The following is a 22,977-nucleotide window of genomic DNA, read 5'->3' as shown; positions in this document are numbered from 1 at the left end:
TACACAGCACCGCTAGTTCAATAAGTTCATTATATTTTTCTCTAAGAGATAAAAATCAACACAATTATACATTTGGCTATTAAAAATGACACTAACAATACTTGGAAGGAAGCTCAGAACACGATTAACAAAAATTACCACACTTTTTTTGTGCCTGATGTAATGCAATGACAGCCTCAGTGATTATGGCAGTTAATATCTGGCACACCATTAGCCTGTTACAGTCTCAGACTATGGGTTAGGGGGAGAGAGGAGGCAGGGGAGAGACTTAGGACCCAGCAGTTTACAGAGAAATAAAGTGCTGGCTTTCAAGTAAGCATCTCATTGGCCTTTAGCCTTTGAAGAGCAGCAAATAGAGCGATCTCACAATTAGAATGGGATGGTTACGGTGTACAAATGAACAGCTTAAATGTCACAGGCATTTAAGGTAAATTTTGCAATTACTAAGTAAACTAAGCTCATTTGCACTGACACCCAGTGACGGCACACTAAGTGTGTGCTTTATTACATCCTCACCTACCCAATTGCCTCTGCAGCAGTTCTTTTTTGCTGGCATAATGGTAGTTATTTGTAAAAATTATGAATGGATTTTAAGATAAATCTTCCAAGATTTATGGTTAAAATCTGTGTTGACATTAAATCATTCTAAGTATAGCAAACATGAAATTATTGATCTATAAACAAAATACTACAAGCATTACAGATCTGTGGATATATTATGACCTTTTGTGGCTTAATTAAATACCCCATTGGATCTTCTTATAACACTGGGACATCTGAAATTAGCTACTACTTCATGAGCTACAGTTCTCACAAGGCTTCCAGTAATACAATGTCAAAAAGATATGTAAAGAGGATGTATTGTAGTCCTGCTGAGATGCATGTGCAAGCCAATCATAACTGACTATCTGCAAATTAACATCCCTTATTGATGGCAAATATTCCACTAATGGAGAAAACTTTGTACAAATATGTTTATTTTACAGCAATGTGCAGCAAATGGTTTATGCAAATATTTCTATCTCTGGTTGTTCAACAGCTTTTCACTGAGCACAGCATTAAGGATTGATGATAAAGTAACTTGAGCCCCTGATTGAGGATGTTAATACTATCAAGTTCATGGCATGCAAAAATTTGCTATCCATGAATATTCATTATTTGATTCAAGTTCTCTGTTTCACTGAACATTCCCAAACAGCAAAATATCTGCTAAAAATTCATGGCACATGAGCACAACCGTTTTGTACCAAAGCCAACACCAATTGCTTTACAAATTGTGAAGAATAAAAAAAGCAGTTATCCAATTGCAGTGAAAGGGAAGTCTGGTGCAATGAAGGAAGCCTACTGTATTCTACAAACACCTACTCTGTGTGTTTCAGAATGTATCAGTAAAGTAACACCATTACAAATCAGACCTTCGCATTGTCTTATCCTAAAAGCACTAATATTGCAATTACTTAATTAACAATCATAGCGCCAACATTGTATGGAATACTTCTAAACAAAATGGAAGAAGGTAGAACAAAGCAGACACCTGCAACTGAGGTTTAGTAGGTAGATCTGTCCCTCTGAAGGATTAGTAAAACAGAATCTGTGAGACAAGTCCTTTCAAAGCTATGACAAAGGTGGTTTTCTCTCAGAGAAATTTATTCCATCTAAGTCTTCCATAGAAGTGACTGAAAAGTCAGAGCTTGAACGTATCCTATGCCCTGTGCCCACTCTGAGCCTTTCTTTGAAGGTCTTTCTCCAGCCTTGTCAACACAGGCACTTTCTCCCTAAAGCAGCCAGAACTTAACTATTGCACCACTGTTAGCGTGTATTTGGTTCTCTGGGTTTGTATAATACTTCCTCTTCCAAAACAGGCTAAAGATTAGAAAATAATGCTACTAGGAAGTCTTAAAGGTGTAGTCCTTCTGCAGTTCAAATGACACCTAGGCACTGTAATGCTGTTAATGCCAATGCCATGAAGGCGCATACGGAGTGACATTTAAAAATAGGTCCAGAAATACTACAGTGAACTTATAAATATATTCAAGCATAAAAATGAAGAGGAAGATAAAATATTTAAGTTACCTGCACAAGGTAAAATGATAGATAACAGTCTTGATCAATTGCAAGCCTAAGACGGGAGTATAGTTCTGGGATGGCCTTCTAAACAGGTTATCCATTAAAGAACCTGAACTGTTTCACATCTGATGAAGTTTGACAAAGTTATGGAAGAGATAGAAAAAGTTTAAGACTATGCTTTGGGTCCCCTGAGTTAGATTTGCTGCTACTGGAAAAGGAGTTTTGAACACGACTTGATTTTGTTTCACTGCACATTTGTCTTTGCCTCTTTCCCCCACACCCTCACATCCTGCTGCAGCCAACATAGGTCTTTCCCTGCCTCGGCACGTTTTCTTCAGTAAAAGGAGGAAGATGGGATTCACTTCAGTCAGACGCAGTACAGACTGACACAGCTTTTGAGGGGGTGTCAGGCAGGAGATGACATTTCTCCTGACAATGGCACCTGAGGGGCCCAGCCTGGGCTTGAGCTCATCCAACGGCCAGATCTGAAACACTTAAAGAAACACTTTTTACCAGAGGAGTGGGCAAGGACTGAAGCTTGAGGCACTGCCCCCTTCCCAGGGCCGCTTTGGAATTCCTTGGACCAAATTCTCTGGCATTTGGAACATGCTAAGGAATGCAGGGCATTAGGGACCTTTCTTGCCTTCCTCCTGGGACGGGCTGAGGTTGCTGCTTTGGTCCTGTGCAAGAGACCTCAGGTACATTCAGGGATTTTATGGTAAGTGGATCTTGTAGAATGAAACTCTGACACGTCTGCCTGCGTTGGAAGGAGTTAACTCAGGGAGCCAGGGGATCCCCTCCGCTTCGGTGCGGGCGTCTGTGTGCTGGCAGCGGGGTGCAAGGCCCCGTGAGGTTCCACAGAGCCCTGCTGAAGACACAGCGAGCCCGCTGGGAAGCTGGCGTGTTGGAGGAAGGGCTCGACAGCCCAGGGCAGTAAGGAGTGAGGTAAGAAGTGTCAGAAACAGCCCCACGAGCAGCAAGGTCAGACACCGAGGAGGGGAGGAGGAGCTGGAGCCCATCTTCTCGCCCCAGCCCTGGTGGGGGGCAGTGAGAGCAGCTGGGCCTGGCAGCTGGCCATGGTCAGCCCACCACAGCTTCAACGCACTTATAGAACACCACTACAAGTCATCGTCAATGAAACAGCAACACAAGAACCTGAAGTTGACTGCATGCAGCTTTGTATTTGCCATCTATTCACATATGGAATTGTGCAGCCATTTTACAAGCAGCTCTATGGTGGGTTTTTTTGTAGTTACTCTTGTTAAGTGTCTGTAAACATGTTGCCAAATGCATACATTTATCAAACAGAAGAGTTCTACACATTTCATACTAAGGCTTGGCCGCTTCATCAGAGTCCTTTCCTTCAAATGTAACACCACTGCTCTCTGTGAACCAGCCCAGAGCAAAGCTGTGCCACTGACCCGGACCAGGACAGACCACCGAGGTGTGTTCCCACTGTACCCTAAACCACTGCCAACACACCAGTAACAAAACAAGCCCCTGATACGGGATATTAGCAGAAGAACTAATCCCATTATTATTCTTAGAACAACAGTTCAAAAGCTCAATGGCTGAATAATTATAACCCAACCTGCTGTTATTAAATAAGCATTAAAGAGCTACACATATTGCTTTGGAGAAAAGACAATTCCAGAAAACAAAAGTAATTATACTGAAAAGGTAAGACATCATTTCTGGGCAGTAAATATAGTGTAATATAAAGCCAGTTTTCAGCTTTGGTCTTCAAAGAAATATTAAGTGCCTTAATAAATATGTATTCATCCCTCAGATTTGCAAGACAGGCCTTCAAATAAAAACCACCATATGCGGCATCTTACATATGAAGCAATTCAAGAAGTAAATTCTGACAGTATGAAACAACATGACTGCTAGTGCAACAGTAAATTTAAATTTGTAATCAGAAACCTAATGGAAAGGGAAAACAAACAAGCTCTGATAAATCGGATTAGTATCTCTCCCAGCCTCCCACAGGATTTCATTTGAGGAGAAGCTAACAAACACACAGTATTGAAATGTTTCTTCAGACTAAATGTCAATGTTAGTCTGTGGCAACAATTTATAACAGGGGGTAAAAATTCAGAGTTCCACAAAAATTTCCTGAAACCAAATTTAAAGCATAATGTTTACCAAAGCATTTTAAAAGTCAGACAATGCCCACAGTCCTGCATGGACCCCAGTGTAAGGGCACTTACTGGGTCTGTTGATGGTCACAAAAGCATGAACCCACTTGACAGTGAGAAGACCAATGTTATTTGTCTAACACAACACACAGGTCACTCTTTCGGGAAGAGGTCAGAGTTAGATGAAATGATTAAGCTCACTTCTAACAGCAATAAAACATCTGCACAATGGGATGTTTCTGCATGGCAGAAAGTGACATTCACACACACACACACACACACAGAGAAAAGACCTTCTCTGACTCCTACTTTGTCTGTTCAGCTCCCTGTGACCACTGGGACCAAGGGCAGCTCTTGCCTGCATAAACAGGGATGGACTGCATGGAGAGAAACTGCTCTGCTCCCCCACGAGCAATTGCTACTGCCCAGCATCACCACAATCTGCATCAGCAGCACATAGCTGGTTTCAAGGGAGCACCTGTGTGGCAGTACCTGCATGTCCCATGTTGAAAGCAGCGGGTCTGCTGCTAGTTCTGCAGATACACTATCGCACAGCGTCTTTAAAACCGGGGCAGCTGGGGGGGAGCTCCGCTACTCACGCGCTTTTCCTCTTACAGCTTCTGAATGTTCTTATTAAGGTACTAAGCCTGAGGAGTGCTATTTTATTAGTTACTCATTGTTGGCTGCCTCCTCAACATTATGCTACGAAGTTATTAGGAGAAAAATGGAGCAAGACAACCTACTATGTTATGTGGTTAGAGCCAGAGAGTAACAGCTATGTTCAAAGACCATTTGACCTCACCTAAACAAATAAATCTGTTTCCTCATTAGGCTTCCAGGCTGCACTAAGCTGCAGGAAGCTAACATTATCTTCCTCTGCATTATACATCAGCTGCAGCCTCTCTGTATGAACCAGAAACTCTGGATCTTCAAGTGATGTTTGGATCAATCCACTGTTTTGTTAAAATCAGTATCAGTTTACTTAGCCAGAAATCACTGAATGCTTGACTCTGGTAATGATTTCTCTGTTGCTTCAATTTCAGACTCAATTTTGCACCAATTTCAGACTGAATTTTAACTTATTTAATCCAAATGATGTACCCTGATTTTCTTCAGGTTCTTGTAGATCCTTCAAATGGGAACTAAGGATCAAGAATCAGACAAAATGGTTTCTAATGACAAAGAGAATGGATACAGCTTCCCTCTCTACAATGCATGTTTCATTATTAAACTAAACTATCTTAGAATAGTTCTTAAAAATCACATATTTTAAACTTTCAAAATTTCATACTGCAAGACACAGAGCTCCAAATCAGCTCCAAATTAACATCAGGATTTTATAATCTGGTGCTTCTTACCTGAGAAAAGAGTGAATTCAGTAACTGTTAGAAGTATCAGTCCCTGGTCTATTCTACAAAATCTCATCCAATCTTCATACTCCACGGTAAATGCCACCCACTGTAAAATATCTCAAGCTACTGGCCAAAACTCTAACAGATCTGTATCAACCTTCACCTTCAGAGTCAACACCAAGCCCTAATGTACTGCCTGCCTCAGAACTGTCAGCAACAGAGGTGGTGCCTCCCACCACCCACTGCAACCAGCCCACCGTCCCTGCCTGCTTGATGACCAGATCATCTCCTCCAGCAGCCCCGGGAGCACTGATGACATTCCAGCTGTTCTGACAGCTGAGGACTGCAGTGGCTGAAGTATGCTACACATCAGTTTGAGGTACAATGCTCCTGAATGTATTTGCTTTATTCTTCGGTGCATATTCAGATGCATATTTATTTCTTCATGTATATACTTTGGAAAACCAGAATGATTTGTCATTTTAGTAACACCCAAATGGGGTCACTCACTGAGTCCTGCACAGAGCACTGAAAAGACTAAGGTGCTTCATGGACGCACTGCATCGGTTTGCAAAGCTTTATAGCCACGCTAGTGCACGTGAGAAAACACATCATGATTTAACTGATCAATATGTAGACTAATTTCAACTTCCATAAGTAAGGAGCAGGCAGAAGAAAAATCAAAGAGCCATAATAAAACTTATATGAGAGGAAAATGAAATAAAATTACCATCTTAAGGAGGTCAGAGGAGGACAAGAGACAGACAAATAGGCACTGAGAGAGCACGTGTGTTTGAGAGAGACAGAGAGACAAGGTTAGAGGAAGAGGAGGCAGTTCAACAGTGAAACATCTGAACATGGGAAGGAAGCTGGGTCTGATCCAAGCAAAGGCTGGAAGGCTCTAAGAGGTACTGAGCATAAGCCAGCATCCCCAGATGCTTCTCTGCTAGCTCAGGGAATATAAAAAGAAACCATTCCCAGGGAACAGAGCGCAGGTAGTGTTTCAACTGATATAAAGTCTTTGCTTAGTGCACTGTTTCCTCTCATCACAGCAATGTGGCAGTGAATTGCAGGGTTATGGTGGAGAGAGAGGTGAAATACATCATGCTGTCTATGTGCAGGACACCAACAGGGGCACTCTAGTTCCACACAATTTCCCCTTCTACAAGGCACCGTCTTGCAGGAGACTGGCTCACCAAATGCATCCCAGAGCTCAGCAGACGGCTGTGCAGGACGAAGATTGTGTTTGGAGGCTTTGTTGGGAACAGATGGCTTTAAAGCTCAGACCCAGGAAGGCTGCTCTGTTAGGGGTCGCTCTGGAACAGAGACTCTCCTATGAGGAGGAGCTTGCTGAAAAGCTAGCCAAAGGCTCTGGTGGGTGACAGGGCTGCCAGCAGCACTCAGTGTTCCCTCCCAACAGTGAGGGGTCATCTAGCCCCAGTCCTGCTCATTTCTGCTCCTCACCTTTCCCTTGCCTCCTAAGCAACTCAAATCCAATTAGACATATTTGCAAATCTACCTCCACGCAACTGTGCACCATTTAATCCTACACCTTCACTTACAGTTTTGACCCAAATGCTCACGGGCATGAACAAGTGAAACCTGGAAGAGCTTTTCCGCTGCTCACAACTTGCCTACATGTGCCATTTGAATTGATCTCAGTTTACACAGATATATCTGCATGTAACTCTGACCTCAGCAACATTATCTTGAGAGACTTTGCACCTAATGCTTATAAGCATCACAGCACAGGACTGCTAACATACTGTCCAGAAGGAATGCAACCATTTGGGTTCCAGTTATGGCACTTCTTCATCAGTGCGTCACTTATGCTTTTTAAAATTTCACTTCCAAATTTCACAAATGTTTCCAAAGGAACATCTGTGATAAAATTAAAAAAAAACCCAACACACCTATTTTTGCAGAGGGTTCAAAGAATAACCAGAAGTCAGTTTTTCAAAGAGGATTTTCTTCTTTCCCCAAAATTCTTTGATCCTACTCTTTCTGCTCTGAAGAGTGCAACAGGACAAGTTTTGCACTGGAATGCTCTGATGAAGCCCATTTTACAGCTGAGTTTTCTTTTGCTGCGATGAAATTCCCACTGCCATAAAAACACAAGTGCTTGAAGTGCTGAGCCTATACTGAAACAGAGAAGTTCACTACCTTGTATTTCAGCTCTTCGTAACTATGATGCAAAAGCAGCTTTCACTGCCGGCTTGGGGCTAGTTACAGTGATTCATATGAGCTTAAATTGTATAAAATTCCTTTGCAGAGGGACAAGATCAGTTCACTGTTCGCCTCCAGCCCAGCTTGACTTCATAGTCAAACATGAACAAATTACGCTGTAAAATCAGCAATAAGAACGGTAATAAGGAGCAGAGAAGATTTATCTCCTCTTTAAACTAGCTGTCCATGTAGGTTTCTGTCAAACTAGCACATACTGAGTACTCTGCTAAATCCTCCTCTAAAATGATCTCTTCAAACGCATTTCTTTTGCAGTGTATTTCATTTCCCAAGTGAGGGTCAGGGATGCACCTGACGGACTGTCTCAATGGAGGCTTCTTGCCTTGAATTTCTATTGATTTATTTTTTTTTTAAACTGAGGCCAATTGAGAGTTTTCTTGTACGTTTTGGGTCCAACAGGCAACTCTTAAAAACCTTTTCTGTTCTGGAAGCCACAGTCTGCACAGAAAACTCTTATCTAGATGAGTTCTGTGCACGCTACATTTCTCATTCAGCAATTATTATCTCTTCTCTTGATTTAAACAACTCCTTTTTTCTTCCCTTCACTGTATCATAAATCCAAATATCTGAAATTCAGACCCCATCTGAAACTTCATTTCATAAGAAAAAAAAAATGCTGTGGTAAAATCTGATTCTGCCAATAGCTTAATTTATTTTTCCCATTTCTTTTATCCTTCCTCTCCCAAGACTGTTAGATTTCTAAACTTTTAGTTAAAATTTGGATGTCATTTGTCAGGTATTCTGGGCAGCATCGAATCTCTACAACTGCGTAGAAGCTGCTCACCACTCTTGAAAATCATGTCACAAAAATCACTGGTCCACAACTACATTTGCCTTGTGCCCACAACATTTCCTGCCCAGCTCCAGCGCTTGGTATTAATCTACATCCATGATATAGTTATGGCGATCAAACCCTTCTTCTCTAACTACAACCACTTCTCTGTCATATGTAAGTGAAACCATAGAAAAAAAGCATCCCTAAAAACATTTCTAGTACAAGCACTTGTTCTGCATTTCCCTCAGTCACCCCATGTACTCAGAGGATAAAGCTTTAGAGCTGAGAGAGATGAAGAACCTGATACCACACGACTCACAGTCTATCAAGATTAGGGCTCACACTGACTTAGTAACAAGCTCCTTGTGCTACTTACCATTTGCCTGCAAAACTGTCTCCAGACTTGTGCCTGGGATCTTCCTTCTTTCCCACAGCACACGCACTGCCATGCCTCTCCCCTGTCAGATCAGTTCCTGTCAGTCAAATTCAGAGATCTCTTTTTCCAAGCTCTTTATTTTTCCCTCTCTTTTTTTTTTACTTTTTCTCCTTCTTCTTTTAAGAAAATGTATAACGAAAGAGCCAAATGCAGTTCCAGAGACTTCATGAATAGGCCCAAGATATAGACACATGGTTTGCGAGTTGGCTGTGTATTATCAGCCCCATTTATCATTGCAGAAACTTGTAGAATAGCAAAGTGCATTGTCTCCCTAAGCATCCTGTCCCTGGGATAAAATCTGCTCCTCATGTTCTATAGTCCAGTGATTTATCAACAGAAATTAGCATTTTCTATTTCGTTTCTTTCGTATTCCAGTCAGCTCTTGAGCTCTTCCCTTGAGAAATACCAGATTATCCACACTTAATTGATTTCTGGTGTTGATATCATTGGCAGTGCTAAAGCAGAAAACATGATTTCAAAACTGAAACGTTAACTGGAATCCAATAATCCTTATAAAGCTGAAAAAACTTAACAATTTGATCTATTCCATTACAGTTTAGCTGTGATAAAACCAAACAGGACTGCTACTGAATGGCATTCAAACACAACATAGTAATTTTCCACTCCCTGTTTTTATGTGAACATCAATATAAACCCATCAGCTGATAGATAAATGAATGGTTGGCAGCATTACCAGAGCAGACAAAGTCCTTCTTCTGCACATCTGCCACCAGGAAGCCGCGCAGGTTGACGGGGGCCAGGCAGAAGGTGAACTGCCCGATGGTGCGGCGCTGCCGCAGCCAGTCCGACAGCCAGGCCAGGTGGCAGTCGCAGTGCAGGAAGTTGGAGTGAAGCCGCCTACAAAACACACAAGAACCCTCAAGTTATCAACAGCAGTTTAGACATAAAACACAAAGCAGAGCAAGCAAGTACAAGTCTGTCTCTTCAGCACAATTTAGTAGGATCATTGCAGTTTATTAATTAAAGTTGAGCCAGGTCTTGACTCTCTACATTGACAAATAAGTTACAAACATCTACACATACATTAGTGCTGTTATTTAAAATGGCTTGGAAGAATGAAGTTAAATAATGGCCTGCCTACAGGTACTTACGAGCTGGCCATTCCAGTGAAAAGAATATGAAGAATTTAAGATTCCTCCAAGTAATCACTTTGTGATTTCATATCAGAAACAACCGCATGAATGTGGTATCTTTGAGTGAATTCAAAGGATGGCTTCATAAAAATGAGGACCAGGCTGAAAAAAAGGGTAATAGGTGATTCTCTCTCCTTGGGGAGGGGAAAGAGAGAACCCTCCACACACCAGCAGCTATTGATCCCTTGTATGCTCTATTTCGAAAGGCCACTATGGATGGGTTCTGGACAGAGCAACCTGGTCCAGTGGAAAGTGTCCCTGCCCATGGCAGGGGGCTGGAATGAGACATCTTTAAGGTCCCTTCCAATCCAAACCATACTATGATTCGGTGTCCCTGTGTTGCCTGGACAAACTCATCAATGCTCTTTTTATTGCGGTACTTTAATGCAAGTATGCAGTTTCTAGACAGGAATCTTCATTTCATGATGAAAAAGGGGACCATGATAGGGTGATGCCACAGAGCAACAGAGGGCTGCTCTTTGTAATGGAAAGTCTGTCCACCGGTTCCCTTCTCAGCCTGCTTCATGCCTGGGACTAGAGACTGGCAGAAGCATTATCTCATTGTGGAGGGAAGTCTGCAAATTGATGATGCATTGAGGGAGCAAATCTGGTCATTTTAACAGCTACCACACTTTAGGTCAAAACAAAAGCCCAGCATATTCATTATTTCATTAACTGTAATGAGTCAGACATTCACAGTGTTATACCAAAGCTGAAATGATAAAACAGACTGAAAATCCTGTCAGAAATAGCTAGACAAGGCATTATTCACTTATATTACAGGCATTACATTTAAAACAACCCACAGAATCAGTGTGCACAGGATTTTTAGCCTTGTCCATCCACCAAAGAAATCAACTGTCTATGCGAGATCTTCATCCTGCTGAGCAGCACCAGCACCCAGGCTGACAGTCCCCAGCTTTGTATGTTTGGGGTGGAAAGTCACACTACAAGACCACAAATCTGGAACTGAGAGTTTATCCTGTAGGGATGGAGGATGCTAGTCTCCTGGGAGCACTGTGTAACATAACTGTTGCAGAAGGATGCCTAGAAAACCTTGTGCCTGAAGCTATTTAATTGAAACTGCAGTAAGTCAGATTTCTAGCAAAATGTTTTGTTCTGATGAACCATTAATCTGCCTGGAACACTTTTTGTTGGTTGGAAGAATGAATAAATACATTTACAAAGAAAAGAGAACAAATATAATCTAGCCAGAAATTATCCTAAGACTGTGCTCTAACTGCAACTTAGGAAGCATTTCATTTAAATCCTTAGGGTATTTTCCCTTCCTACCATGGCAATCAAGAACGATACTGAGAATCATCTTCCTCCAGAAGAGCTCATCTCACACCATTCCCTGCATCCCCCGTGTGGATGCAGGCAGGCAGGAATAGTAACCCCACAGTTTCACAAAAAGGGGCAGCTTTTAGTCCTAAGAGTTGGGTTTTCTTACTCACTAAATTGGTACTGCTGGTGTCAGGGGTTCTCCATGTCAGCAGAGCAAAGTGCCACCTCTGCCAGCTTGCCTGACTCAGCAGAGCCCAGCCTCATCGCCTGGTCAAGTGTTTTGTGTGGATATTCTACAGTTTGCTTTGGAGAGGAGGCCATTCGAGAGCCTATCAAGCTAACAAAGCAGCATATTAGAATATATTTTTGATAATTATATTAATGAATACAGCCACAGAAAGACTTTTCACAGTACTTCAAATGCATAATGCACCAATTCCCTGTGAACATGAGAAGCATCAAAGTGATTTGGTACATTTTCAGTTTATCCTTAAATAAAAAACCCAAAAGAAATTATGCAATTACCTATCTCAGCAGTCCCTCACACATGCAGAGCCAACAGGCCACTTACCATTAAGCAAACAGGTGTGGGGAACATGTTTTAACATAAATAAAGCTGGTTCAAGCAAAGGAAAGCAGATCAATAAAAACTAATTCCTGTCACTTCCAATCAAGGCGAAGAGATCAATGAAACTTAGCAACAGTTAAATAAAATAGGTTAGCACAGTAAAGATGATTTCTTCAGGTGCTTCAAATCTTACTGGGCTTTTTATTTTTCTTTGCCTTGAGAGTTCTTGTCCAAGTTGAATATGCTCTTTACTTTCACTTTTCCTTCTCGCTTCTTAGACAAGCAGATTGTTTTGAGAGCCATGAAGACAAAGCTATTTATCCACAGAAGCAGAAGCAGTTGTGGCACAAGCGGCCCCAGAAGTCCTGCTAATGGATCTCACTAGTGTGTAAGAGGGACACACAGAGGTCAAACACTACCCATGCCACAGCTGGGTGGGAAAAAGAGCTTGTCCCTCCTTAAGTAACATTCAGACCAGGGATCCCCTACAAGAGCTTCTTGTAAGAAAGCCCATCTAAGTGAGAAGCTACTTGAGAAGCTGAGCAAACTGACGATCCTTTAAGGAAACAGTAGTCACCAAACTGTAATGAACATCATTCATGATCTGTTTGGACTGAATTTGCATCAACAATGAAGAGATTAAATAGTAGATCTTAGTCAGCCATTACGTCTCAGACTGCTTTCCCCTTTCATGCTAACTGCTCATTGAGGCTGTATATTAATGCAGAAGGTAAAGGTTATCAAGTGAAATAAATCAAAGAAACTAGGAAGATCATTAACATTCCCCCCCAAATAATATTTTATATAAATATTTTACATAAATGAACAAAACCTGATGAGTTTTAGATGTGTTTAAGGGTATGTTAGTTATTTGGTTATTATTAGCCATTTACCTAAAACTTGGTTAAATGAAAACAGTATTAGCCTAAATTCTGAACAGAAGAAATTCAGAAAATACTGAGTAAGATGCAGCTATGTAATCTTATTCTGACAATAATTATGGTTAATAAAGTATTAATTGTGAAAAGTGCTAAGATGGATAGAGGAAAAAAAATTACTATGAAGGAGCAGCTGAAGAAACTAGAAAATGCTATTTCATTCTTGTATTTCTCTTATATTTATTGCTATTTTGATGACTTCTCTGTGTCTGTTGAAAAAGGTGCAAGAAAATATAGAAAACAAAACTATTTTTCTGTATTTCCACCTGACTATGTAGAGGTTTTTAACTCCTATATTGAACTGCTCGGAAGAGCGCTGGATGCTATTTGGCACTCTGTGGAGACTGAAACATGCCATTTGATACTGATGAAACTACCTTTACAGAGCAGGAGGTGAATGAATATGAATGCAAGTTTGCAAAAGTTGCCCTTTTTGCCACAGACCTTAAATTAAATTTCCAGCAAATCCTTTTAGAGTGGGTCAGCATTCATGTTCTATAAATGTGGCTCTCAGAATTCAATATAAAAAGCTTCCCTTTATAAATCCTATTTATGACTTCCTTCCCCCTTTTTTTTCCTTTTCTTTTTTTTTCCTTTTCCTTAATTACAGCAGAGGGGGATTAGTCAGTGTAAGTCCCCAGGGAGCTATATACAAAGCCATCTCTGAAATTAAACTAAAGGGAAAATGACAGAAGGCATTGAGCTCTGGGAACAGACAAGACTGCCTAATCTGAAGAAGACAGGCAAATTTTCTGGACCACTGTGACTGAATGAGAAAAGGCAAAACTCCAGGAGCCTTCACCCTGCACCTTTATCCTCTTTATCCATTCTTTCCTAAAAGACAAACATCTAATTTCCATTTCATTACTTACATTAAGATCTGTGAATGTCACCATTTAATGAAGAAGGCAGATTTAAATCAGAGATTATTTTACTCTGGTTGACATGAGTAAAGCCATTTTTCTTCAGTTCTGTTAATTTACTTGATCTGGTTTTACACATGTGTATGTAGCATCCTTGAGGCATTTTAGTTTTTCGATGTTGTAGAAAATTTCCAGGCTGGCTACTATTTCTCTTTCTTTGCTTTTAGGACTACATAAATCTTGGTTGAGTTTGAGATTTTAGAGTCAAAACCCAGAGATACTTTGTTTAAACATGACTTTTCCTGAAGCTGTGTATTCCCTAAAGAAATTTAAAGGAATTATTTAAAGAAAATGGTTTTGGTAGACTATGGCTAAATTATACAAATGCACAGAGTCTTATTTCAGTCTTTGTATTTTGGTCTACTAAGGCTGAACAGAGCTCTTCCAGTGGAATGGTGCCCAGCTATAGAAACATGGATTTGACGTAAGAGAAGTCTTTATAAAAAATACATCAGATTCAGTGACATTTTGTTTCAGAAAGTAGCTGGAGAAGGAACTTTTTTTTTCAAGTTCTTTAAAAAAATGTCTTGTTTCAGAAATTAGTATTCTGAATTCAAAAGAAGAAATAGGATTTAAGGGCAGGATGTTAAGGAAATTAAGTAACTTGATCCATCTGAGCAGTTTTTACAAGGTTGATGGTGTTCCAGCGTGGAACACATTTCACATTATGGGTTTTCCTAGGTGGGGGAAATGCTAATTTCATTTCCAGGAAAATTCAAACTCTTGATAAAACCAGATCTAAGTTCACTGTTTAAACCCAAGGAACCACTGTAGGGCTCTGAAGGCACCCCCCCACCTTCACAGCCTGGCCCAGCCTCATTGGGGCTCCAGACCTGCCCCAGCCCAGCACTGCAGCACAGCCCAGGGGGACCACCAGCCCCTGCCCAGCACTGGCCTCCTGTCCCTGTCCCCATCCCTGCCGTGGCTCCCTGTGGGACGGGCCCAGCGCCACCTCCCTCAGGAGAGAGCAGTGAACTGGTCACAGTGGGAGAGGCTGGCGTAAGATTATCACAACACAACAAATACCCAAACATTGGCTTACGCCATCCTCCTCCTCCTCCTCATTATTATTATTATTATTCTATTTGAAGGTATTACTTACAGAGTCCTGATCTTTGGCATATGATTGAAACTGGTAACAGGAATGCGGGTGATGTTGTTATTGTTGAGAGTACTGTTAGGAGAAAAAAAAAAGAGAGAGAAGAAAATAACAGATTGATCAATTATTTACCTTTCTTCACCAACACACCATTTACAGAAACAAGCAGCTAAAACTCTTGGTAATAAATCTGGCAGGCTGCAAGCAGCAAGAACATGCTGACCAATACCTCAGACAATCTGCAGCCCATCATGAAGGATATTGTTAAGGCAACGCAATCAACAGCTGTATAAGAATGGCTGAAGGTTGCTATTTACCATGCCTGAGCACCAAGGAGGGCAGCAGATGAAGTTTTATCGACCACTGGAACAGATCCAGACTTTCTGGATAAGCTGCCACTTTGCTTGAAAAGCTGGTGCAACTGGAGCAGAGGAACATCAAACTGGCACACCGCAATGTGAAAGCTTCGCACTTAGAGCGCTCTCTCTCACATAAAAAAAGAGCTGTTGACTTGCCCAGGCTTATTAACACAGCCAGCTTATACGGCCAGACAGCTCCAATTGCCCTTTGAAAACACACTGACTCTTTCTTTAGTTGCCTTATGAAAAAACATATGGGTAGTGGAATGGATCAGAATAAAACATGTCATGACCCAGGCATATAAGGATTTCTGCTCCTCTATGAAAGCACAGCTTAAAGAGAAAATGATCCCAGCTGCTATAGGGACCCCCTGAGCGCTTCTTATGAAAAATGAACTGACTCGATTATCATCTTCTGAGTGTGCTGCTCCCATCTATGGAGCTCCTAATTATATCAATGACTCTCCAGCAAATTAGAAGATATAAAGTTTATCAAGATGGCACAGGAAATGGAAAGCACTCCAACAGGGCATAATTGCCATGCTCAAAGTGCACCAGCTCTGCAGCTCAGTTTGCCATAGGAATCAATGGGGCCATGTCCCAGCATGGCTGGTGCTGCTCTGGCTGCAGTGGGGTGTCCTCTGCTTTATGTAAGAGGCCCAGCACTCCACAGGATCACACTGGGAGAAGACAGCGCTTTTGTGCGTTTGTGCTGAAGAAAATACTGAAACAGCCTGAAAAGGCATGTGACCCTTCCCTGTGTGAACTATCTAGTTGTGCGATATTACATATTTACAAAGGACACTTCATCAAAAGCTCCTGAAGACCTTTACAGAAGTTCAGTGGCCCTCTTGGTCATCTGCTGATTTAAAAACATTTTTACCGTTCTGCCCAGAAATCCCTTGGTGACACGATCATCAGCAGATTAAAGCTAAATTGGATTATACCCTACTAAGACTGCTTTTCGGGTACCCAGGAAGACATACAGGCATACTGGCAGAGCCAGGAGGTTGGAGGTAACACAGCCATGCATAGGTACAGTCAGGAGGGGTGTGTGAGCAGGCTCTGGTACTGGCAGCAGCGGGCTGGTGCTCCTGCACTGCATCGCAGCAGGGCAGAACATGACCACGCTGTTAGTAGGGTGGTAGCTGGTACTTCAGCACAGTGCTGCACCAGATGGATGCAGTACTGATCTGGAGCCAGCCTGGGGACTGACATACCCATGACAGCAAACTGCACCAAAAGAGCAAGATCACCCTTCCTTTCCAAATCTGTGAGCAGAGGGAGTTATGGCAGTAATAGCAAAGTTTTGGAAAGCTGGAATCTGCATGTCAGATCTGCTGCCAGAGATCTGTGTCAGTCAAGTCACACACGTTCACACACCAGGCTGGTAAGAACTGTAGGCCTTAGTACACTGCCGCTTATAGTAGAATAGATAGTATTAATTCCAGATCTTCTGGAAAACTTGCTGCTGCCAAAACCTGGACAAGAAACACCCAGCTAAGCATTGGGATCAATGGGTATCAAAATCAGGGGTTTGTGTATTCAATTTTTCAATATGCAAAGACTCAAACGCAGTCTATTACAAAGTTACTGGATAAGATGAAGAGGGGAATAGTGCCAGGTTCAGAAGAAAACCTAAGAGTGAGCTCTTACAGCTGTCAGCCCTGTCATTTCCTCAGCTATGCATCACAAGCTGCACATGTCACCACCTTACGGTGGCTTCAGTGCTGCAAGCGAACACAGTGACTATCAGGGTATATCTGATACACTGTTGGCCTGAGCAGCTCTACCTTGGAACTCCTGCTAATGTCATGATCACACACATCTCCCACTGTGGCAGCTTATATGGTGCAAAATGAAACCCTCTGTCATACAACTGCTACTGCTCAATTATCTTATGCAGCTAGTGATGGGGGTTGGAATGACATGAGCTTTACGGTCCATTCGATGGGACAAGGGGTGATGAGTTGAAAATAAACAGGGGAAGTTCAGGTTGGATGTAAGGAAGAAGTTCCTTACTGTGAGGGTGGTGAGGCGCTGGCACAGGGTGCCCAGAGAAGTGGCAAATGCTCCATCCCGGGCGTTCAAGGCCAGGCTTGGGCGACATGGGGTGAGGTGTCCCTGCCCACAGCAGGGGGCTCAAACTGGATGATCTTAAGGTCCTTTCCAACCCAAACCATTTTAGGATTCTATGATTCCAACCCAAACCATTCAATTATATAATAAAAGCAAGCATACGCAATTTCAGCAAATGAACACAACCTCTCATAAGGTGCATACATCTATACATCAGCACACCCACCCTTCAATATCTGTATTTGATATTTGCATCTACACATGCATGTGGGGAAGCTCGAACAGGGCTCACAAATGGAATTTCTAATTGCACCACCTTTTCTTTTTCTATAAACATAGAAATATAATTCACCTTCTGCCTCAGTTGCCTGTGCCATACAAATGAGCTATGCACTTGGAAGCTTTTAGGTACACACCGATAAATAAAAGCCACATGGAAAGTCAGCTCATAACAATTAAATCACATACAGAGCTGATGTCTGCATGGGTCACGGCATGCACTACAGGAGTCAATGGAAGCCACAGGAGTTCAAGGGAAACTTTCTATTGATCTCAGAAGGACGTGGAGTGGATTCAGGCAGAACGGGACATGACAGCAAGCTTCCTTCTGCAAGGAGGGTAGAGAATACCCTGTCTCCCAGTGCAATTCTTCATCCAGATGCGGAAAGGTCAGCCTCTGCTGTCTGACTCTGTGATTCCAAAGTATTTTAAAATCTCTTAAAATATTTCTGCTCTACACACAAAACATTCTCCCAACCACAGAGTATTTCTACTCTTAAAATGTCTGATGAGAGTGGCTCAGGTTTTGCCCCTAATAAGCACAGGTTTCCCCTTATTCATCAACAAATACATAACCCTCCTTCCAAGAATCCTAAGTCACTGCTGAATTAAAGTACTCCTTAGCCACAAATTTCACAGATAACTCTAGCAGACAGCTAATGCGCACACGATTTAGTAGCATACTATTTCATTGATATTTAAATGTTAACCATAATGGAGGCAATAAAACATCTATGATAACAGCAATTATTTCAGAACAAAGAAGGCCAAACACTGCAAAGGGCACTAATTGACAGTGAACTGTGCCTCACAGGAGCTGTAGGAATTTAACCCTGCTGAGCAGGATGTGCCAGACACACACCTCCCACTGCAGGAACTCCATGGATTTTGCATGCGGACGGTTTCGGGTAGAGGTGGGCTCTAGAGGCACTCTGTAAAGGTTTCCCAGGCACATGAAGCATTCCCAGCAATGAGGTTTTGTGTCCTGACAGAGGTAAGGGCACAACACAGGGGCATTTTTAACGCATGAAGGAAAAAAATCAATCCTGCTTCACTGGTGTTCCACTGCTAGCGGCTCCGAGGCCCCTGTTTCATTTTGATCCGATGTTTCAAGTCCATAGAAACAGCCATGCAAACACCAGGAAGCTGCTAGAAAGAGAAAACTTCAAGAATCTTCCAAATCCTCCAACATCATGTGGGAGAACTTGTATTCTGCAGAGTTCTCCCCAGCTTCATACCTCCCGTCTCTTCCAGAACCCAATCTACCCTTGTCCCTTGAAAAAGCACTGTCCTCTCAGTTAGAAGTCCTCACCCTGTAAACTATTCACATCCAAAATGCTGAATCAGGAAACCGAGGTTATAGACAATATTATTTATGCCAGCAAACTTCCCACCTTGGGCTGTGATCCTTGTCAGATCTTGCAAGCTAAGCAGAAGCAGACTGCAGCAGTCCTAAGGATCCTCCAAGGACTACTTGGAAGATACATAATGTGGGATCAGCAGTCTTTTGAGGTGGTGCATCCTCCACCAGTCTGAGCTGTCACAGTCCCATTGACTCCAATTTACAACCCCAGAGGAACTGCACCACTAACTCATTCCTCTGCCAGTTGTCCAAACTGGTTAGAGGCACGCATGGAGCTGCTTTCTTCCTTCTGAAGAATAAAGCTGATTTATAACCCCTACTAATCAGGTCTCTCTAAAGGAAAGACTGCTCGCTCTGCAATCCTTTGAAAACAATTACCTATCTCCTTCCTCTAACTTTTTGTGCAAATTCAACTACATGCAGTTGCATTTCTATTCTCTTCTGACTTGCTCCAGATTCATGTACATCACTGCAATGTGATTACATTAAAATCATTAACCTCCAGAAATGACTGTCATGTGTGCATTTTTAACGTAATATTTATGCATTATTCTTTACTCTTCTCCACCCTCCTGAATAGGAATGCAGGTGTTCAGGACTAGGTGAGAGCCAGAAAGAGTCCGTACTCCTACTGCTAGGAGAAATTACACAACTTCTATGGAAGGTACTTTGGGGAAAAAAAAAAGAAGGAAAGGGTTTAAATTTTGAACCCTACTAATAATACATGTATTTTAGTTTAAAAACGCAGGAACTCCAAGCACCCTCTCATGTTCCTTGGACTGAGAAGGCAGAAATCCCTGGCTGTTAGATCAATAGTTAAACATTCTCAACTCTGTAAATTACAGAGTACACAGAGATTTTGTTTCTCCTACTTGGAATTCAATTAATGACATAATTAAGAGCGCATAATGAATATCAGAATGCCTGGTGATTTACTCATCTGAAACAATACTACTTTCATTCCCACATTTCTACCTACTGTGTTCCAGTTAAGTACTAGACATGAACCAAAAGGATCTTCTGGCAATGATGTCAGGAGAAGTTACACAACATAACAGAATTATCTGAAACATTAACTATTTAATTTCTTCTATTAGTATTCCCCTAAGGACACTGTAAAGTAGTAACAGTCTTCATGCTTTCCAGTCACATTTCAAGTGGAAAAATACGTCAGAGGTTGGGGTTTTTGTTAAACACATAACACTGATGACAATACCACCTGCTACATCCTAGTTTAACAAAAGCTGTCATATCCTATTTCAGCTTGGCCAAAAGAAAAGACACCATGCAAATGTCCATTTTCCTAAACACAAGGCATGTGGCATAACGTGCAGAGGTTACTAGCCGTGAATCATTACAACATCCATGGCCATGCTTCTTGTTTGCAATCTGAAGGGATTACAGTGAAAGGGGAAGGGGAGACCATGTCGTGTGCTGAAGACGTCCTTTGTTTTTTGATGGTAACGGAGACTGATTTCCATCTTCACATTCCACTTGTGCAGCCGATCAGCACAAACAGCTAATCAAATTGAGAAATTATATGGTAGATTAAATTTTTGATTAACACTTTTCCCCAAGCCTTAATAAGCATCTACCAGAGCCACTGGAAGTCTGCTGTGCTGGCCATTCAGCTTTTTGATACATGCCAGGCTGCTTTTGTGTCACATCCAGCTGATCACGGGACATGGCAGCATTTGCAGAAGCCTCAGTTAGACAGAAATATTCAGACCTGATTACTGATAGGTAAATGGAGAAAGAGGGCTAAAAAGGCACCAGCTCATTTATTGTATTTCTGGGTTTGAATGCCTTTTGCAATTGGGCACCAGAGATTCTTTACATGCTTCTAATATACATGATTCGATAGCGGGAAGCCTGCAAACAACAGTCCTCAGTTCTATGTGCCTACGGGCTTGACTCTAAAGTTACACAATGATGTCCATTTCCTTTTCCTGCTCAAAACTCCCTCAACACATTGTGGAAAGAACAAGGTGCTGAGCTGCTTCACGCTGTGATAAACCTGTATTTTGAAAGTAAGACTTGGAAAGGAGCAGAGAAGCGGGTGGGCATGGCTGGTGGGAGCAGGCATCTCAGGCGCTGTGGCACTGGTGCACTAACAAGTCTAACATTTCCTTCTGTCTCCTTCAATTACAGCACTGCTTTATCACTGTATGCTCCTTGGCTGCGTATGGAATCCGTGTGTTGTGCGTCCATAATACCATGTAATTGGGCCTAATGTAAGACTATTATCTACGTGCATGCAATGGATACTGCAAATGGGGCATCTGCAGGCTGGTAACATTCCCAAGGGTGAATTACTGTCATACTCCCCGATTACTACTTCTCCCACAGCTGCCATAGTTTCCAGGCTTCCTATCCCCAGTGCAACCATACATCAGTAAATGAGACTGGAAAATTTATTAAGCCTTAACCAAGGCATCTTCAAGCATAATTAAGCCTCTCATGTAAATAGTTTTCTTGATAATGTTATTTCTGTTCAGAAGTGGGTGAACGGATGCAGAAAAGACTGAACAGCACAGCCCAAACTGCCAGTGGGGCTGAGGAGAGAACACCACAGCCTGGCCCAGCAGAGACAGAGACAACTTCTGCAAGACCCCGAGGCTCTGGGGGTAGTGGGGTGTTGCTGAATGAAAATACATGAAGAAACCCTTCCACAGTGTACATGCGGACTGAACTTGTTGACTCCGTGCCAGATTAGACACCTCCATCAGTATTTATGCACATAAAGCAGAGATCTCGGGGTCTGTCTGAAACACTAGACATGAAACATGAATTTGGGTGACTGCATTAGCAGCAGACTTTAACACTGACAGTGACAGAACCCTAGACCTCTACATTAGCAGATTCACAGCACTTGCTCTTCAACCTCTCCCCAATTACATAAAAAGCCATTGCAAAGGGAAAACAAATTCTCTGTTCCTTGTATTCAGAAAGGGTTAAGCAAAGCAGTAACAGGTTTACATTTCAGAAGAGGGAGTTCTGATTAGGTTACTTACAGGAAAAATACAGAAAACCCCTGTTACAGGGTGTGCAGGCATCAGCAGTGACAACAGGCTGACCGAATCCCTGGTAGGACTGGCACAGAACCCAGTGGTCCTGCCCTGGGCTGGGACAACACAGGACCACTTCAACCCCCTTCCAGCCCTCGTGTACCACCTCATGTAACTAACAGCAGGGGCATTTTATCAATTGTGAATCTAGATACACTACTGCTGTAATTAATGGTTGCAATTAACATTGAGATGGTAGGGTAGAAGCTGTAATTTCAATAGCTGTAAAGAGCTGTTTTTCATACGGATCAGAAGGAATTTGCATGAAATTAAATATTTACTGTTTCTCACGGCCTGAGGTGAAAAAGCAAAATGGCTTTGGCACTCCATCCCTCAGCACTCAGCACAGGCCTCACCCTTGACTTTCAAGCCATCCACGATTTGCTCCTTATGCAAGGTCCAAACTGGATCTCTACATGGTTCTGGTAAGCCCCGAGTGTTTCTTTTAGTCAATCCTTTGATCTTCCCATAGACTCTTAAAGTTAAAGCCCATGGCTGCCATGTGGGTATATAATGAAAGCAACTGATGCTGCACTGATCAATCCATTACTCTCCACTGTCAGAAAACATAATGATCTCACAAGGGGTCTTATTCACTGACATAGCTCAGAAGAGCTCTGATCTGGCACCTCAAGTTAGCAGCAAGAACAGCAACAGCTGGGTTTTTGTCTCAATATTTGTACCCAACTCTGAAATGAGTTGGCACTGTGCAAGGGCTATTTTTAAACACAATGTTAGCCCAGGCAAATATAATCTTCTAAATAGTCTCCAGGTGACATGTAAAGTCCACTGAAATAAGTAACAATAACTAGTTGCCAGTTTGTGGTTTCTGTTCCAGTACTAGT

The 22,977-nt window shown here is 42.1% G+C and overlaps 1 protein-coding gene across 3 annotated transcripts in view; it reads right to left on the bottom strand.

Annotated features, from left to right (window-relative positions):
* SLIT3 (slit guidance ligand 3) overlaps positions 1–22,977 on the bottom strand; it is a 518,859-nt gene that overhangs the window by 195,187 nt on the left and 300,695 nt on the right. For all 3 annotated transcript variants that reach the window (XM_057415154.1, XM_057415155.1, XM_057415156.1), the window contains 2 exons: positions 14,988–15,059; positions 9,710–9,873 (listed from right to left, as the gene is read on the bottom strand). In XM_057415154.1, coding sequence (XP_057271137.1) covers positions 9,710–9,873; positions 14,988–15,059 — 236 coding nt within the window. The remainder of the gene's footprint in view (positions 1–9,709; positions 9,874–14,987; positions 15,060–22,977) is intronic.

This window comes from Pezoporus wallicus, unplaced genomic scaffold, assembly GCF_028554395.1.
Source record: "Pezoporus wallicus isolate ANWC-B61680 ecotype Strahan unplaced genomic scaffold, APGP_CSIRO_Pwel_v1 contig_4161, whole genome shotgun sequence".
NCBI classification, from domain to species: domain Eukaryota; kingdom Metazoa; phylum Chordata; class Aves; order Psittaciformes; family Psittacidae; genus Pezoporus; species Pezoporus wallicus.
Note: the sequence above shows the minus strand (reverse complement) of the source record. Positions and strands in the feature narration are given on the sequence as shown.